An 18958-nucleotide genomic window follows, 5' to 3' on the forward strand; every position below is an offset into this window, starting at 1 on the left:
GGTATAGCATTAGAGTGAGAGAGAGTGTGTGGATATAGCATTAGAGTGAGAGAGGGTGTGGGTATAGCATTAGAGTGAGTGAGAGAGAGGGTATGGGTATAGTACTAAAGTGAGAGACAGTGTGTATGGGTATTACAGTGAGAGAGAGAGTGTGGGTATAGTACTAAAGTGAGAGACAGTGTGTATGGGTATTACAGTGAGAGAGAGAGTGTGGGTATAGCATTAGAGTGAGAGAGAGAGAGAGTGTGGGTATAGCAGAGTGAGAGAGAGAGAGTGTCGGTATAGCATTAGAGTGAGAGAGAGAGTGTGGGTATAGCATTAGAGTGAGAGAGAGTGTGTGGATATAGCATTAGAGTGAGAGAGGGTGTGGGTATAGCATTAGAGTGAGTGAGAGAGAGGGTATAGCATTAGAGTGAGAGAGTGTGGGTATAGCAGAGTGAGAGAGAGAGTGTCGGTATAGCATTAGAGTGAGAGAGAAAGTGTTGGTATAGCATTAGAGTGAGAGAGGGTGTGGGTATAGCATTAGAGTGAGAGAGAGTGTGGGTATTAGAGTGAGAGAGAGAGTGTGGGTATAGCATTAGAGTGAGAGAGTGTTGGTATAGTATTAGAGTGAGAGAGAGAGTGGGTATAGTATTAGAGTGAGAGAGAGAGAGTGTGGGTATAGCATTAGAGTGAGAGAGAGAGTGTTGGTATAGTATTAGAGTGAGAGAGAGAGTGGGTATAGTATTAGAGTGAGAGAGAGAGTGTGGGTATAGCATTAGAGTGAGAGAGAGTGTGGCTATGGGGTTAGTGTGAATACAGCATTTTATATTATTTATATAGAATTTTTCTTTTGGTCCAAGTGTGGCCTGGCTGGGCTTGTACTGTATGGGATGATAATTAGTCCCCAAGAATTACTGAGGTTTCTGGGGCCATGGGCTCGATTTGCCAAAGCCTTTCTCCAGCTAAAGCCATTTGCAGTCTTACTCATGTGCTTATGACACATTTATCTGGGGGACCGGGGAATGGGTGATTCATTGCATACCATTATTGCATACTCAATAGAATCTCCCTGCTGAAGGTCATTGCTTGGTTATAGCGCGGGAACTCCAATATTCACAGTAAGACCAAGGCTATATATATACACACACACAAGCATACACACACACACACACACATGCATGCACGCACAGACACTCACACACACACACGCACAAGCACACACACTCAACACAAACCCCGTGTGATCGAGTGTATTTACATTCATTGGGCTGACATTTACAGATCTCACCGGAGTTTTATTAATATTTTTTATTTATTTATGAATATGCAGTTATAATACAGGTCAAAACCTGTCAAACGCTGACATCAGTCTAGCGGCGGAGGCCGTGCAGAGGGACAGCGCTGGAAGGCGTCGCAGCTGAACAGCGTAGACTCATCAGTTCATCCCGATGGACCGGACCTGGGGCTCTTTTACATTTCTTACATAATGGATGAGATTGTGAGAGGGGATCAGGGTGCATTGATCCAAGACCAGTTTTTCAGGGACAGAGAGTATCCTGTCTTCCTTCTTCTTCTCCTTCTCCTTCTCCTTCCTGTTCTCCTTCTCCTCCTCCTCCTCCTCCTCCTCCTCCCCCTCCCCCTCCCTTGCTCAGTTTTGGGTGGGTGTTGGTTGCCATTAGGCTGAGAGCATTGTGTTCTGCTGGCATTCATTTGCTGACAATGGAGAGAGAAATATTCATTCTGTGTGGCCCCGCAGAGCCACAGTACTCAGTCTGCAGTCTGGCCTTCTCTGTGAAGTTCTGGGATCAGTGGGTGCCTGTCCCTCTCTTAATACTTTACATCCCCCCATATTCTACCCCCACACACCTTCATCCCTCTGCCCCAACACCAGAGCCTCCCGCAAAAACAGATATACAGAAATCACAGAAGTGAAGTCTCACAAGTTTAGAGTAGGTCTGATTCAAAGCTGTGTGATTAATGCTGTTTTAATGGCTGCTTCACGCTGACTGAAAGTCTCAGTCAAAGGAAATTTCAAATGAGACTCAGGCAGACAGGGCTCCTTCTCCACAGCAAAGGCTAGTGATGAAGAAGGGGTATGTCTGTTTGTCTGTCTGTGTATGTGTGTGTATGTGTGTGTGTGTGTGTGTGTGTGTGTGTGTCTGTGTGCACGCTTGTGTGTGTTAGTGTGTGTATGCAAATCTGTGTATGTGTTTAATTCATTTATGTGTGTTTGTGTGTGTGAATGTGTGTGTGCACAAGTATGTGTGTGTGTGTGTGTGTGTGTGTGTGCATGTGTGCGAGTATGTGTCCATAAGTGTGTGTGCATGCTTGCATACGTGACTGTGTGTTCGTGAGTGTGTGTGTGTGTGTGTGCATGTGTTTTGGACTGTGGCTAGTGTGACTCAGACCCCAGTGGAACCCCTCCTCTCAGTATTGTGTGTGTGCGTGTGCGTGTGTGTGAGTGAATGTGTGAGTGTGAGTGTATGTATGTGCAAGTGTGTGTGTGTGTATGTATGAGTGTGTGAGTGAGTGTGACTCTGGGTGTGTATGTGTGAGTGTGTGTGAGTTTGTGTGAGAATGTGAGAGTGAGTGTGTGTGTGAGTGAGTGAGTGAGTGAGTGAGTGAGTGTGAGTGAGTGTGTGTGAGTGTGTATGTGAGTGTGTGTGTGAATGTGTGAGTGTATGTGAGTGTGTGTGTGAGTGTGTGTGTGTGTGTGAGTGTGTGTGTGTGTGTGTGTGTGTGTGAGTGTGTGAGTGTGTGAGTGTATGAGTGTATGAGTGTGTGTGAGTATATGTGAGTGTGTGTGTGTGAGTGTATGTGTATGTGTGTGAGTGTGTGTGTGTGTGTGTGTGAGTGTGTATGTATATGTGTATGTGAGTGTGTGTGTGAATGTGTGAGTGTATGTGAGTGTGTGTGTGAGTGTGTGTGTGTGAGTGTGTGTGTGTGTGTGTGTGTGTGAGTGTATGTGTGTGTGTGTGTGTGTGTGTGAGTGTGAGTGTGTGTGTGTGAGTGTATGTGAGTGTGTGTGTGTGAGTGTATGTGTGTGAGTGTGTGAGTGTATGTGTGAGAGTGTGTGTGTGCAGCACCGCTGAAAGAGAATATAAGAGGAGCTGCACTGCCTTAATGAGCCCCCCGACAGAGGCTGAGACTGGGCTGCCCCTTCATATAGAAAAGCACAAAACGGCTGCAGATCAGAAGCAGCTCCAGCATCTTTCACCAGCGAGTGAAGTGGTCAAGCAGCGCTGCTGAGAGTTGGCATCGCTGAAAACTCAACTAAGCGCAAATTCTATTGAATTATTTTTATTGTTTTTCAGGAATTCGTCGTACATTAAGAGACACGAGTTCGCATAAAACGAAAACGATCCACACATAAAATATCACACATTTAATACACGAAACATAAAACGTTTACAAGCCAATTCGAAAAAGGAATCGCACCACAGTCGTTAAAAGGATGAGAGCCAAGAGCGGTGAGAAGGATGATCTTAAGGGCGATGAAGATCAGTCACAACGATAGGGGGAGAGTGAACTGGTTGTTTGTTGGAGCTTCAGTAACTGTAGGTTGGGGGGGCGGGAGCAGGCGAACAACCAAAATCCATCCTGTCCGAAACCCAAAAAACCCTGGGTCCTGGAGAGCCACAGGGTGTGCTGGTTTTCGTTTTCGCCTTAATTTCACCAAGAAACCGGGTGAGGTGAGTTAACTGCATAATGAACTGCTTTCATTGATCAATTAAGTGAGTAATGACAAAAGATCTTGCAGTGATCTCATCGTGGCCACACTGGCCTGGACTGGACCTGGAGCCACCCACCTTCCGGGTCCTGGTCATTCACCTACGCCTCTAGGCGTCAGGCCGCCCCTGATTCAGTGTTCACAGGGCCCCTGCATCTCCCCTGTCTCCCTACAGGGGTCCACTGTGACAACGTCTGCACCCAGGGCCGCTGGGGCCCCAACTGCTCCATCACCTGCTCCTGTGAGAACGGGGGCTCCTGTTCGCCTGAGGACGGCACCTGTGTGTGTGCCCCAGGGTACCGCGGAACGTCCTGCAAGCGCAGTGAGACTCCTCTCCTCTCACCATATCATACAATAACAATAATACATCATCAGATGCTAGATGGTACAGTAAGGTATTTTGCATCAGTATTGCAAGACTCAACACTTTTGAGTTTAGCACTTCTTTTTCTGGAAGTTTCTTTTAGTAGCTTCCAGCACCCGTAAAGTGCCTGAGAGCCATTCAGTACCAGTCTTTACACTGGCCCCCTCTCCACCTGGCCCCTCCTAATGCCATTACGGCCTCTCCTAGGGTCTAATTGGCCAGAGTGCATGGTAATTAGAACTATTTTTACCTCATCCGATTGGTTGCTTTGCTGGAGGTAGGGCCCCATTGATTGGTGTGTTTTCCTTCAGAAGGCAAGATGTTAAAAGGCAGTGGAGAGGAGAGATCAATCACTCCCACGCTGTTCAACACTGAGACAATTATGTTAATTACAAAGGCTCACAGCGGGAAGCATCCGGTCAACCAACATTTAGACCAACAGCAATTACACCAAATTAAAAGTTTAACAAAGAAATACGGCCCCGAAAGGCAAGGGGAAATTGCTTGTATGAGAGGGAGACGTAGCGTGGCTGACTTGGACGCATGCTTAAATGCTCATTCACTCCAGCATAGTGTCTTATTTCAGTCTTCACTGGTGGGCAGTAAGAATATTGATGATAATGTAGCTGAATACAGTAAGAATATGTGCTTGCTTGTTTGAGACAGAGTAAAGGAGAGACCTGGAAATGTGTTTCACTGACTCTGTTTCTCATTATCTCTATCTCTTTTTCTCACTGTATATCCCTTCATTATTTCTCCACACACCTCATATACACACACCTCTCCATGTCTTCTTGTATGTATGCGTGTGTGTGTGCGTGTGTGTGTATGTGTGTGTGCGCGCATGTGTGCCTGTGTGTGTGCATGTGTGTGTGTATGTCTGTGCATGTTTGTGTGCTTGCATGTGTGTGCGTGTGTGTGTGTATGCATATGTGCGTGCATGAACCTGTGTGTGTACGTGTGTGTGTTGTGTGTGTGCGTGTGTGTGTACGTGTGTGTGTTGTGTGTGTGCGTGTGTGTGTTGTGTGTGTGTGTATGTGTGTGTTGTGTGTGTGTGTGTGTGTATGTGTGTGTGTTGTGTGTGTGTGTGTGTGTGTGTATGTGTGTGTGTTGTGTGTGTGTGTGTGTGTGTGTGTATGTGTATGTGCGTGTGTGTGTGTATGTGTGTGTGTGTGTGTGTGTGTGTGTATGTGTGTGTGTACAGACTGCCTTCCTGGGTTCTACGGGCAGCGCTGCAGTCAGTCCTGCCCTCAGTGTGTGCACAGCTCCGGGCCCTGCCACCACATCACCGGACACTGCGACTGTCTGCCCGGATTCTTCGGCTCCCTGTGTAACCAAGGCAAGCCTTCCACCTCACCCCCAGTCCCCCTCGCTCTAAACGCCCCTCACACTCCCCCCTCCTCCCTGGGCTTATTAACACTAAACCTCTTCTCCCGAGTCTCCTCATCCTGTAATACAACATGAGAGAAATGTACAGTAAGGGCGGGCTGTGATGGGTCTCCATGGGGTTCATGCCTGTACGTACTCGCTCTGAGGAGGGTCAATGTTGGACTGAAGTCTGTCCAACAGGCTATTTGCACAGCTATAATGTCATAGCATTATCACTGACATTCTGACAAATGGCCCTCACCAAGATTCTGAATTTTTGCTGAGACTATTATTTCCTGAAAGAGACAAAGAGGGAATATGTTGAGTCAGTGTTGGCACCTTCTCCGTCGCTGCATTTTAACACCGTGCTGTAAAAATAGTTTCCTCAAAATCATATCCAAGTGCTTTCTTAACAGCAAGTCAAGTTTTATTAAAGTAATGGAGCTTATGTATATATTTTGAGTACACAGCGCAGTGTATGTGACAGTGCGGAACTGCCAACAGCCCGGAATAGCCTTCATTTATTAAAGTGGCTCATTTTCGTGTTCTGAGTTTGTCAATACTTTTAAGGTGATAAGATTGCTGTACAGATAACATGTTGTACAGATAAGATTATTTCATTATAGGATTTCCCCCCCCTCTTTCTCCATTCCAATGCATGGTGAAGTGGCTCACATCTTTTAAAAATATTTCTCCTTCTTTGAAAGATGTTTCTCTTCAAAATAAGAAAAAAATGTTAATCACGAATAGGAACCACAGTCATTTCTCACAATAATAAATGCTTCGCAAAATGGACCCTTTGAAGACAATATTCTTTCTAGTAAATAATCTTGACATGAGAATAATGATGACGGGATCATAATTGCAGCAATAATTACAATAGTGAAGAATTGTACAATGGTCCGATTGTACTATAACATTTTTCCTCCAATTGATAAGTAATCCATCAAAATGAAGTGACAAAGTTGTGTTTCTGTGAAAAATGACCGAGGCTGCCTTCGCCTGTTCCCTACCCGCCATAATGAGCCCGTAACGGCGTCTCCTCTCCCCTCTGCTCACACGCACTCGGAGAGAGAAGTCCAGATTAAATATAGATATTACTCCTCGTAATAATTAACTGATCTTTTCATAAATTAAGGAAAGGCAGAGGGCATATATAGAATTCACTTTCATGGTTTTGAAAGCCGTCTCATAAATAAAAGTTTAATATATTAAAACGAAGGAAAAAAAAAGTGTAATAATTTGTTCAGACAGTAATTACCAGGAGAAAGGGAGTAATCTGGGGGATCTATGGCCTGGGTCCTCTCGCCCCCCTCTGAAAGATCGGGGGTCCGTCGGGGTCCTCGTCTGTCTGGAGGGACACTCGCCGCGTCCAGCCGTTAATTAATCTCTCCCTCTGAAACCGCGCCCGAGACGGTCTGCGCCGGGAAAAAAATACCCAGTCACATGCAAATAAAACCATGCTTTGAGCGAACTGAAAGAGAAAAGGACGGGGAAGTTTCTCAAACATATCCCAGCCATCATTAGGAAGGCTACGCCGCATACCGTACAGTACGTGAACACTTCGTTTCAAAGTTCGGAAAAACATGGACACCCGTTAGACGAAGCTTTTCTTCGGCTTGGTTTTTTTATTTTATTTCTGCGAGACCGTTTTAAATCGGAGGAGGTGACACACTGCGGCTTTAATTTAAAAGTAAATCTTTAATTGAACAGAATGTCAGGGCACGGTGAAATATTCATTTTATTAAAAATGTACACAAGCGCTATTTTAGCCAGACCGCACATTAGTCCCTCTTGTCCGCAGAGAGCCGGGCTGGACAGTCTTATAATTGGGAGAGCTGATTAATCTAAATCTTCAGAACAGCTCAGAATGTAGACTTTACCATCTAAATAGAACTTTTGAGGAATACTTAGAAACAAGTTTCTGTATTATTTCATCTGGGATATCGAATTATCTGTGTGTGTGCATGCATGTGGCTTTGTGTGTGCATATGTAGGCTTACTGTAAGTGCATGTGACTATGCTGCAGTTATTTTCATCATTGTAAACCGGTCGCATGAAATGTATGTGTATTTGCATATGCGTGTATGTGCTTATGTGTGTGCCCTGTGTGTAGGTATGCTTATGTGCCTGTGTTAGCATGTGTATGCATGTGTGTTTGTGTGTGTGTGTGTGCGCACGTGTGTGTGTGTGTGTGTGTGTGTGCATGCGCATGTGTGTGCTGGGGGAATCTCATTGACTCTCCTCTCCTTCCTGCAGTGCAGTGTATGTTTCTCTCTCCTCTGTGGGAGTGACTCACTCTCTCTCTCTCTCTCTCTCTCTCTCTCTCTATCTCACACACACACACACCCTTACACACGCTCACACACACTCACACTGACACACACACACACGCTTACACACACACACCCTCACACACACACACACACACACACACTGACACACACACACACCCTCACCCACACACTCACACTGACACACACACACACTCACACACACACACACACCACACACACACACACGCTCACACACACACACACACACACACTGACACACACACACCTTCACACACACACACTCACACTGACACACACACACACACACACACACTCACACTGACACACACACACACACACACACGCTCACACACACACACACACACACACACAGTGTGCTCCAGTGGCCGGTATGGGAAAGGCTGTGCGGAAGTCTGTCTCTGCACCAACAATGGCACCTGCAACCCCATCGACGGCTCCTGCCAGTGCTTCTCCGGCTGGATCGGAGACGACTGCTCTCAGGGTAACTCCTCCTCCTCCTCCTCCTCCTCCACCTCCTCCCGCCTCCTCCCGCCTCCGTTCCCACCTCCCTCGCTATCACCTCCTTCCGCAGCCAGCCTTGGGCCCCGCTCCACCGAAACCACTCCACGAAAGGACTCATTTCCAAAATGGCCCACGAGCAGCCATGATGCAAGTGCGCGAGCCAAGTTAAATATCAGTGCACTCTCCGTAATTACACAGTGGAGCCAGGGGCCCAGTCTGAGCTCCTTCCCACTCCAAATCTCAGGAATTAGTGCCTAATACTGCCTGACAGGTCCTCTGGCCCTCTGAGGAACCCACTGATGAGTGAATGGGAAACAGGAGTGTGCTGGGCGTTTGTTATGAGCTGTTTGGGTGTGTGGATTGACTGAAGCAGAGTCGGTGTGGAGGGGCTGAAGGGGGATGTGTACTGTAGTGGGTTTCATTTGTATAAATTGTAGTGTGAGGACTGCGATTGGTGGTTTAGCGTCAGCAGAGAGTGAGAAGTAGTGTTGTTTTAGTGAATTGTTGGCAGTGGACTGTAGTGTGAGTGGACTGTGAGCAGTAGCCTTGTGTGAATGGATTGTGGGTGTTAAAGTGGACTGTAGTGTGAGTGGACTGTGAGCAGTAGCCTTGTGTGAATGGATTGTGGGTGTTAAAGTGGACTGTAGTGTGAGTGGACTGTGAGCAGTAGCCTTGTGTGAATGGATTGTGGGTGTTAAAGTGGACTGTAGTGTGAGTGGATTGTGGGTGTTTAAGTGGACTGTAGTGTGAGTGGACTGTGGGTGTTAAAGTGGACTGTAGTGTGAGTGGACTGTGAGCAGTAGCCTTGTATGAATGGATTGTGGGTGTTAAAGTTTACTGTCCTGTGACTGTAGTGTAGTGCTGGTGCCTGAGGGCTGATTTGGATGCAGTGCCACCAGTGCAAACACAAGTCTTCTTTTCACACTAGAGTCATCACAGGACAAGCTCAGATACATCCTCTCTGACCAAACTAACATTGCATTATTACATTACATTACATTAATGGCATTTGGCAGACTCTTTTATCCACTCTTATCCACTCTTATCCACTCTTATTGAAAGGTTCCATCCCCTTGCCCCACCAGCTCAGTGCCTTTGTGTGCTGTGTGTTTTTACAGGCAAACCTGTGGCTGTATGTGTGTGTATGTGCATGTGTGTGTGTGTGTATGAGCACGTGTGCATGTGTATGTATGTGTGTGTATGTGTTTGTGCGTGCGTGTGTGTGTGTGTGTGAGCGCATGTACGTGTGTGTGTGTGTGTGTGCGTGCGTGTGTGTGTGTGCGTGCGTGTGTGTGTATGTGTGCGTGCGTGTGTGTGTGAGCACGTGTACGTGTGTGTATGTGTGAGTGTGTGTGCATGTGTGTGTGTGTGTGTGTGAGCGCATGTACGTGTGTGTATGTGTGTGTGTTTGCGTGCGTGTGTGTGTGTGTGTGAGTGCGTGTGCGTGAGTAGATACATGTCTCAGTCTGTACCTCTGTCTGCTGTATACAGCCTGCCCTCCTGGACACTGGGGCCCTGACTGCATCCACATGTGTAACTGCCACAACGGAGCCCAGTGCAGCGCCTACGACGGAGAGTGCAAATGCAGTCCGGGCTGGACCGGCCTCTACTGCACTCAGCGTGAGTGCGCACTGCCAACACAAACGCACACTGACATCTGCTGGCCAACCAGCGCTACTGCAGGACGTAGGACCCCGTTAGCCACTGTTTCCCAAAATGTGTTTGCTGAGCTAAAATCCATCCATCCATTATCTGAACCCGCTTATCCTGATCAGGGTCGCAGGGGGGCTGGAGCCTATCCCAGCATACATTGGGCGAAAGGCAGGAATACACCCTGGACAGGTCGCCAGTCTATCGCAGGGCACACACACCATTCACTCACACACTCATACACTCATACACTCATACACTCATACACTCATACCTATGGGCAATTTAGACTCTCCAATCAGCCTAACGTGCATGTCTTTGGACTGTGGGAGGAAACCGGAGTACCCGGAGGAAACCCACGCAGACACGGGGAGAACATGCAAACTCCGCACAGAGAGGCCCCGGCCGACAGGGATTCGAACCCAGGACCTCCTTGCTGTGAGGCGGCAGTGCTACCCACTGCACCATCCGTGCCGCCCCTGAGCTAAAATGCAATAATAATAATAACAATGATAATAATAAATTTTATTTATAGAGCGCTTTTCAAGGTATTCAAAGACGCTTTGCATAAAAGTGATACAATGATTAAAATACAATTAAATGGTGCACAAAAAGAGGAATTAATTTTAAATCAAAATAAAATTATTGGGAGACGCCATTGTTATATTTTTCTAACTTGTAACCATTTTCTTCCTCTGAGACACATCAGAATAATTGCAAAGAGAACAATATAGTCGCCCAAATAGACAGTGAAGGAGTTTTCTTGTCCACACTTCATGCCCTACAAACCACACATGCAATGGTTATAGTCGTGTTACCGGTACACAATTTACAAATACACTTCCATTCCAAGCCATTTTTTATAGTGAATGGTGAAAGTGCTCCCTGTAGGCTAGCAGCAAGCATCCAAACCAAAATTACAGACTGAGAATCAGGGGGGGAAAAGCCTTGCTATTGTTGTTGGGTTGACCAAAATACTATTAGCATTTCTATACAGCTGTTCTGTACAAACCGTTGTAAACCTAAATTGTGGTGCACTATTATGTACAGTTATGGAGTCACTGGAGAGACTATATAATTTAGTCACACAGTCTACTGCTGCATTACATCCCACTTATGCACTGAGCCACTGATTACAACCAATTTTGATTTCTGAACAGTACTAAAAATACACATTTTCTGATGTCATTTCCTCAATTGTAGCTTACCATTTTAAGGAATGTCAGAAAACTTTTGATTGGTGATGTAACCGCAGTTGTTCTGGAAGTTTCTCTGTGTCTGTGTGTTTGTCTGCCTCTCCACCCAGCCGCACTCACCCTGCTGGGTAGCGAGTCGCCGGCGTTTTGCACAGTAGTCGCTCCCGCGGCGGTGCGCCGGCAGACATTTGAGGAGAGGCAGTCGAGATGACAATCGGTTGTTACGCAAACGCGGAATCGCTGGTGAGCGGGCCTGTCGTTAGCCGACAGCCACGGTGCCAGTTTGCGGAACGGCTGTCTGACGGAGCTGATCTGCTGTTCATCGCACCCTCCCGGCTCTGGCATCCGTCTGAAGTGCAGTTCCGCTTGAGGCGGCAGGGCACATACGGCTTTGTTTGTGCTGGAGTTTCTAGCATTTAGTGTCGTGTGTTTTTCCCCGGCGCTTATGGAGGCGAGCCCACGCTTTGCGCTCGTGCATTCGCTCTCTCTCTCCGGAGCGTTCCGCTCTGACCGCGCTACCCAGGGTCCTCTGTGGGATTGGGGCGTGGCCGCCTCGCCCTGTGTTGTGCAGCTGTGCCTCTGTCTCCCGCAGGCTGCCCCTCGGGGTTTTTCGGGAGGGAGTGCGCGGAGGTGTGCCGCTGCCAGAACGGGGCGGACTGCGACCACATAGGAGGGCAGTGCACCTGCCGCACCGGCTTCATGGGGACCAGCTGTGAGCTGAGTGAGTGCAGACAGTCCCCACTCTCACACCTCTCCCCACTGACTGTGTGTGTGTGTGTGTGTGTGTGTGTGTGTGTGAGTGTGAGTGTGAGTGTGTGTGAGTGTGAGTGTGAGTGTGAGTGTGAGTGTGAGTGTGTGTGAGTGTGCGTGCAGACAGTTCCCACTCTGACACCTCTCCCCACTGACTGTGTGTGTGAGTGTGTGTGTGTGTGTGTGTATGTGTGTGTGTGAGTGTGTGTGTGTGTGAGTGTGAGTATGAGTATGAGTGAGTGTGAGTGTGAGTGAGTGCAGACAGTCCCCACTCTGACACCCCTCCCCACTGTGTGTGTGTGTGTGTGTGAGTGTGTGTGTGTGTGTGTGTGAGTGTGTGTGTGTGTGTGTGAGTGTGTGTGTGAGTGTGAGTGTGTGTGTGAGTGTGAGTGTGAGTGTGTGTGTGTGAGTGTGTATGAGTGTGTCTGTGTGTTTGTGTGTGTGTATGTCTGAGTGCGTGTGTGTCCCTGTGCGTGTGTATGTGTGTACGCATGCGTTTGTGAGTGTGTTTGTGTGTGCATGCCCCTGTGTATGTGTGTGTGTGTATGTGTGTGCACGTGTGTGTGTGTGCGTGTTTGTGTGTTAGTGTGTATGTGTGCGCATGCGTGTGTGTGAGTGCGTCTGCGTGTGTGTGTTTGTGTGCGTATGTGTACATGTGTACAGTGGTCTGAGACCACAAGTGAAAATGCTTCTATTTTGCATTCTTTTCTAATTTAATATAAACTTTTTCATTACTAATTTATTATCAGCTGAAAAATTGAATTACCTCAATTTCTGAAATTCTTAGTATTTGGTATTTCCACCTTTTGCTTTAATAGCAGCATGCACTCAAGCTGGCATGGACTGGAGCAATGGACTGGCATGGAAACCAGATGATTCATGTTCAGAATTATTTGACAATGTTCCAAAGAGCATCTTGAAAAGCCTGAATGCTTGGCTTTTGTCAGTCTTCAAGTGCCCCCATAAATGTTCAATGGGGTTGAGGTCAGGTGGTTCCGAATTGTACAGCACTCCTTGCTCTTCTTTGGTCTTAGTTCTTTCGAGTAGTTCTTGCAATGCTTTGAAGTAACTTTCATTTGTTTTAATTCTAATCCTAAAACTTTCTGTTCATTTCCAGGATTACATGAAAAAAAATAAAAAGATTTTCAATGTGATCTTTAGGACCCCACTATATGTCTGTGTGAACATCACACGTGTGTGTGTGAGTGTGTGTGTGTGTGTATGAATGTATGTCTGCATGAACATCTGTGTGTGTGTATGTGTGTATGAATGTATGTCTGCGTGAACATATGTGTGTGTGTGTGTGAATGCATGTGTATGTGTGTGTCAGTGCATGTATATGTATGTGTGTGTGTGTGTGTGTATAATCTCTGAGTATTGTGTAAATGTATGTATGTGAATGATTGACTCTCTCTCTCTCTCTCTCCCTCCCTCTCTCTCTGGTAGAGTGTCCTCCCGGGACCTTTGGCTATGGCTGCCAGCTGTTGTGCGAGTGTCTGAACAATGCCACCTGTGACTATGTGACAGGAACCTGTTACTGCAGCCCCGGCTATAAAGGCATCCGCTGCGATCAGGGTGAGCGAGGGAAACACCGTCATCTCCTCTCTCTCTCTCTCTCTCTCTCTCTCTCTCTCCTCCTCTCTCTCTCTCTCTCTCTCTCTCTCTCTCTCTCTCTCTCTCTCTCTCTCTCTCTCTCTCTCATTCCCTCTCACACATACTGCATGCACACACTCGTACACATAATCCAAGGCCTCTCGGGCGGTTGCATGATTTTCTCTGGCCCCGAGCCGCGCGGGTGACCTCTGACCCCCCGTGCCCCCTGCAGCGGCCCAGATGATGGAGGAGCTGAACCCGTACACTAAGATCAGCCCGGCGAGGGCGTCGGAGCGCCAGTCAGTGGGCGCGGTGATGGGCATCATCTTCCTGCTGCTGATTATCATGTCCATGCTGAGCCTGTTCGTGTGGTATCGGCTCCGGCAGAGGGAGAAAGGTCACGACATGCCCAGCGTCTCCTACACCCCTGCCCTGCACATCGCCAACGCCGACTACTCCCTCTCCGGTGAGACCAACACGCCTCCACTTAAAAAAAAGCATACCCCTCTTTTTTCCTTCATGTACCCCCTTTGAATTCCTATGTCAATTTTTATGTCATTACTTTAAACCCTTACATTTATGTTATTACTTGAAAGCAATACATTTGCTTTAAATCCTATGTATCTGACCCTATCCAACAGCTAAATTGAACTGCCTTGTAACAGTGTAATATAATAGCAGGTTATTATTATTATTATTATTATTATTATTATTATGATCATTTTTATTTTTATTATTGAGGTCTGTTCCCTACCCCTCCCTGTGGCCACGGATTGGGCATTAGATATTTCTTCTCTCTAAAAGCAGAGCTCACCCTTTGTCTCTCTTGGGTCTCCAGAATTCTCTGGCATAAGAGGTGTTTAATTATGTTACAAAGGAAAATAGAAACATTGCTGAAGACTTTAAATAGTTTAAAGCACGAGCCTCTTAGAGAGAGCTTTTTGTTAGTGCTGCACAGCCTGCCAAAGGATAATAATAACAACTTGAAAGGAAAGAAACAAGCATACTTTCCTCAGACAATTTGCTTCTGGTCTGCAACTAAATCATCCACATTTGCACCTCATCTTAGTGAGACTTCATTCCTTTTTGTACACATACAGTACACATACAATATGTATATGCTGATGAAGGCTGTATAGCCTTGTGAGTGCTGGTTTTTGGTTTTTATATTTCTGAACCGGGCAACAGACGTCATATTTTAATTAGATCTTCAAACCTCAACTGTAATCCATTGGATTAAACTGCAGTTCTCTGAAGGAGAGTGGAAAATATTGAATGCTTTCAGAAATGTTTGGTTTGTATTTCCTTTTCTCCTGAATTATGTACGTATTCTAAGATAATTCTTGCATTGTTTATGTGGCCTTGACCTTGGCAATGTTATTGTAATTCTAAAATATTTACACTGTGCTCAGTGTGCAACATGTCTTATACAGTTCCATGATATAATGACATTATGATTTGGATGTGCGTCCATGTAGCAGTCTGTGACATAGTCACCGTATGGCAGTTTGGGAAGCCCTGCTCTGCTCCAACCTGTTGTTTCCATGTTAACCACGTTGAGTTCTGACAGGTCGGGGTTGTTTGCGGCGGCAGGTTGTTCTGTTCAGGTCCTGTCTGCTGCGCCAGGGGTCCATTAAATTTCCCTCTTCCTCCCAAAGTTTATTGGCCACTGGGGGGGCTAACCATGGGCTCGGTCCTTCACTTCCCGTTTCAGCCAATCGCAGCTCTCCCGCTTGAAGCCACTTTATTTGCTGTCCGGCCGTGCGTCACAAGAGGGCTTATCCGGACCGTTTGTTTTTGTTTTAGGAACCGCCGGTCGAACTGTCTCTCTGTGTTTGTGTGTATGTCAAACAACCCTTCTCCCTTCCTGAGTGCAGGTTCAGTGCTGTCACACAGCTGTGATCGAGGGTGCTCCCTGATCTTTTCAGCTGAGAAAACGCATCTGCGTGTCTCTCTATAAGTCAACAATGAAGCCACATCGCCTTCTCCATACTTTATGGAAGAAAACAGTCATAACTACTCCTGAATTGTAAATAGGTTGTCTGTACTTCCTGCGGTGTGAGGTGTGAGGTGTGTGTGTGTATGTATGTGTGCCTACATATGTGTGTGTGTGTGTGTGTGTGTAAGGGAGAGAGACTGTATGTGCTGTACTGTATTAACTTGCTCTCGTCCTCAGACACCTCTCAGAGCATTGGCAATGGCCAATGCTTTTCAAACCCCAGCTACCATGTGCTAGCCCACCACCCGCCTCGCTCCACACCTCAACAACCTGGACCGGAAAACTGCCACCAAGGTAACCACACACAGGCACACCATACACACCGTGTAAATGGTTGGAATTTATATAGCGCCTTTATCCAAAGCGTTGTACAATTGATGCTTCTCATTCACCCATTCATACACACACACACACACACACACACACACACACACACACACACACACACACACACACACACACACACACACACCGACAGCGATTGGCTGCCATGCAAGGCGTTGACCAGCTCATCAGGAGCATTTGGGGGTTAGGCGTCTTGCTCAGGGGACACTTTGACACAGCCCAGGCGGGGGATCAAACCGGCAACCCTCCGACTGCCAGACGACTGCTCTTACTGCCTGAGCCATGTCACCCCTGTGCCGTGTCAGTTTATCATGCAGAAACATAAACATGTGGGGTCAAACAGATATCACATGCGATACCACTCACTTTCTCACACACACTCTCTCACACACAGACGCACAAACACACTCTCACACACTCTCACACACAGTCTCACACGCAGGCACACACACCCTCTGCTCTATGATATGTCCCAGAGGCTGAAAGGCCAGCGTTCTCAGACTGAAATGAAACATGGATATATACGTTTCAATCCAGGCATAATGCACTATTCTGCCCGTAACTTTTCAGCAATGAATATTACATTTCTCTCTAAGCCCTAATCTTGTGTGACAAATGAAAAAAGGCTTTCACTTCCTCGGTGAAAGGCACGGTGAGAGCGGATATGGTAGAGCTTGTTTGTTTTCAGCACGTTCTCCTGAAAGTCGCGGTGATAACGCGTCTTTCTCCGTCTCTCACAGAGTAAGAGCCAGCGGGGAGGCAGGACCGGCGTGGACTGGAGGGGCTACGGTAACCTCGGCGACCTCGGTCAGTGTCCGCCGCCCGCCTCCTCAGAGTACACACCTGTGCACCCGTTTCCCTGGGAACCGGCCTCGCCGCCCCACGGCCTGAACACTAATTAAATCTTAATTGTTTTTTAATGACGGATTAATTAACTCACCCCCCCCTCGCCATCCCCAAAACAGAATGAGTTCTCACAAAAACAACCGCTTGTTTCGCAGCGCTGAACATTGAAATGCAGTTGTGGGAACAGGGAAGTAAGTTCTTTTTATCCGTGGGTGGGCGGCAGAGGCAGTTGGCAAACTTGGCATTGAGTGATATCAGGCTTGTTAGGTCTCGCAGGCAACGGAAACAGTTTGGGGTACTTCTGCCTCGTTCTAACATGGCTGCTCTCCAGGTGAGATGAGACCAGTGTACATTATATGAGGTTATTGGAGCTGAGTAGGTGAGAGTCCATTAACTCCTCAACAAAGCTCTTCCTGAGCCCTCTAACACATTATGTTTGACATTATGAAAGAGGCCATTTTTGATTTTTGCAAACTTTTTTAAAGGCCGCTGCACTGAATTTGAAGTAGGTGGGAATGTATTGATTTTTTATTGCTTTGTTCGATGTTTAGACATTTACTTCAGGAACTGATTTTGTTCCTTATCCGCGGGTATGAGACAGTAGTTCTCTCTAGACATCAGAGGGCAACAGCCAAACGTCTGATGTGAATTTTTTTGGATACTTCTTCACTGATTTTCATGTGTTAGTTGGATGAAGTTTTGTCCTATGCAAGGTCAGCTTAATGCACTTATTGAATATATTACATTACAAGAAGAATGTCTATCTGGCACCTAAATCAAATTAGCATAATCAGGTCAATACAGTCAGTTGCCATGTGAGCAGAATGTCTTTTCCTCGACTAAACACATATCATAGCACCTCTACATATCAAAGCTCCCGCTAGGCTTCGTAGAGCCATCACCATGGAGATCGTACATGAAGACAACATGAGTCTTTCATTTGTCAGTTAATTAATTTGCATACACTGGACATTGAACTGAATGAGTACCAAGAATATTGAAGTCCTCAGTAATTATTGTGACGTTTTCGTGCATAGATTGCTGTGAATGTCCATTCAGTATTAAAAAGGACGTCAGGGAACAAACTCTAGAACATATTTTGAAGATAGAGTTAAATGGTTGTAAGCAGCCATGAACTCATTGTCACTATAGAAGAAAGTGGTTTTTTTTGTTAACCTCATGAGACCTGCAGAAAAAACGTAAAAAGAAAGTATTTTTTGACATGACACAAGTCATAAAAACATATTTTCATGTATTTTTTCACAGAAAAGCAGTTTAGCATAGTAGAACATACGGCAGTGAAAGATTGCTGGGTCTACAGCACAGGTGCAGAATATGCTGTCACATTTCAATGTGCACACTGACGTAACCTTTCAGCGAGGAAGTATTTTCCTGACTGCAGACTATTGACTGATTATGCTGTGCACCATCACTCTCATTCGCCTCGGAGTCTTCATAACATGGAGCTCACGTGTGCCGCAGTAACAGCTAGGATCCTCAGAGCTTTTGGGCAGAATTCCCAGGCTGATTTACAACTGCTTAGCCAATAAAGCCGTAACCATGACGCTGTACATGCGATGTCTTCAGCCAGCGCATACCCTGGTCTCTTGGCTGGGGAAGGTTTTGGTGAACAGTTGTGCTGATGGAAGTGAATGATGATGGTTGTGCTTGTTATTCACATACAGTCTCTCTCTCTCTCTCTCTCTCTCTCTCTCCCGCTCTCTCTTTCTCAGCAGGTCAGGCTGTTCCCTGGAGACCAGCATAGCCCCCCCCCCCACCTCTCCCTGCTCCCCAATACTCTGTGTTCCCCTGAAGGTGTTCCCACACGGGATGCAAACCCCAGAGACCATTTTACTGAAGGAATCACCACGCCCCTTTGTCTCTGTTTCCCAGTCTTAATGCCCCAGTCTTAATGCAAACCTTTTTTTCTCCACAGGTTGGCTTTTCTAAAATAAATGCCAGCATTACTCTGGAGATTAAATTGTTATTGTGCTTTCCATTACAGGTCAGGATATAGGGGTGATAATAGTTTCAGAGGGGTGGTCTGATTTCCACAAAAGTGCAACCTAATCACCTTCTGCGCCTGACTAACTACACAATCTTTCCTTTTTGATTTTGCAGGTAATCGCTACAAAAGTGATTACTTGGTCAAATAAAGATTTATGTTGTAATACTGCAATATTGACTTGAAACGGTATAAAACCTCCCCTGCTTTTTGTTCAAAAACTAAAACAAAGAACTCAGTGGCATTGGAGCTATATGGAGGGGCTCTACAGGAATATGTGTGACTCCAGTATGTGAGTACGCTCCAAAACC

At 46.5% G+C, this 18958-nt stretch overlaps 1 protein-coding gene across 1 annotated transcript in view; it reads left to right on the forward strand.

Annotated features, from left to right (window-relative positions):
* LOC133111080 (multiple epidermal growth factor-like domains protein 11) overlaps positions 1–16698 on the forward strand; it is a 94649-nt gene extending 77951 nt beyond the window's left edge. Inside the window, exons 14-23 of the mRNA XM_061221239.1 lie at positions 3888–4034; positions 5281–5415; positions 8115–8243; positions 9755–9883; positions 11702–11830; positions 13306–13434; positions 13685–13918; positions 15629–15745; positions 16444–16448; positions 16537–16698. Of these exons, the coding sequence (XP_061077223.1) occupies positions 3888–4034; positions 5281–5415; positions 8115–8243; positions 9755–9883; positions 11702–11830; positions 13306–13434; positions 13685–13918; positions 15629–15745; positions 16444–16448; positions 16537–16698 (1316 nt within the window). The remainder of the gene's footprint in view (positions 1–3887; positions 4035–5280; positions 5416–8114; positions 8244–9754; positions 9884–11701; positions 11831–13305; positions 13435–13684; positions 13919–15628; positions 15746–16443; positions 16449–16536) is intronic.
* The last annotated feature ends 2260 nt before the right edge of the window (positions 16699–18958 follow it).

Source organism: Conger conger, chromosome 15 (assembly GCF_963514075.1).
Source record: "Conger conger chromosome 15, fConCon1.1, whole genome shotgun sequence".
NCBI lineage: Eukaryota > Metazoa > Chordata > Actinopteri > Anguilliformes > Congridae > Conger > Conger conger.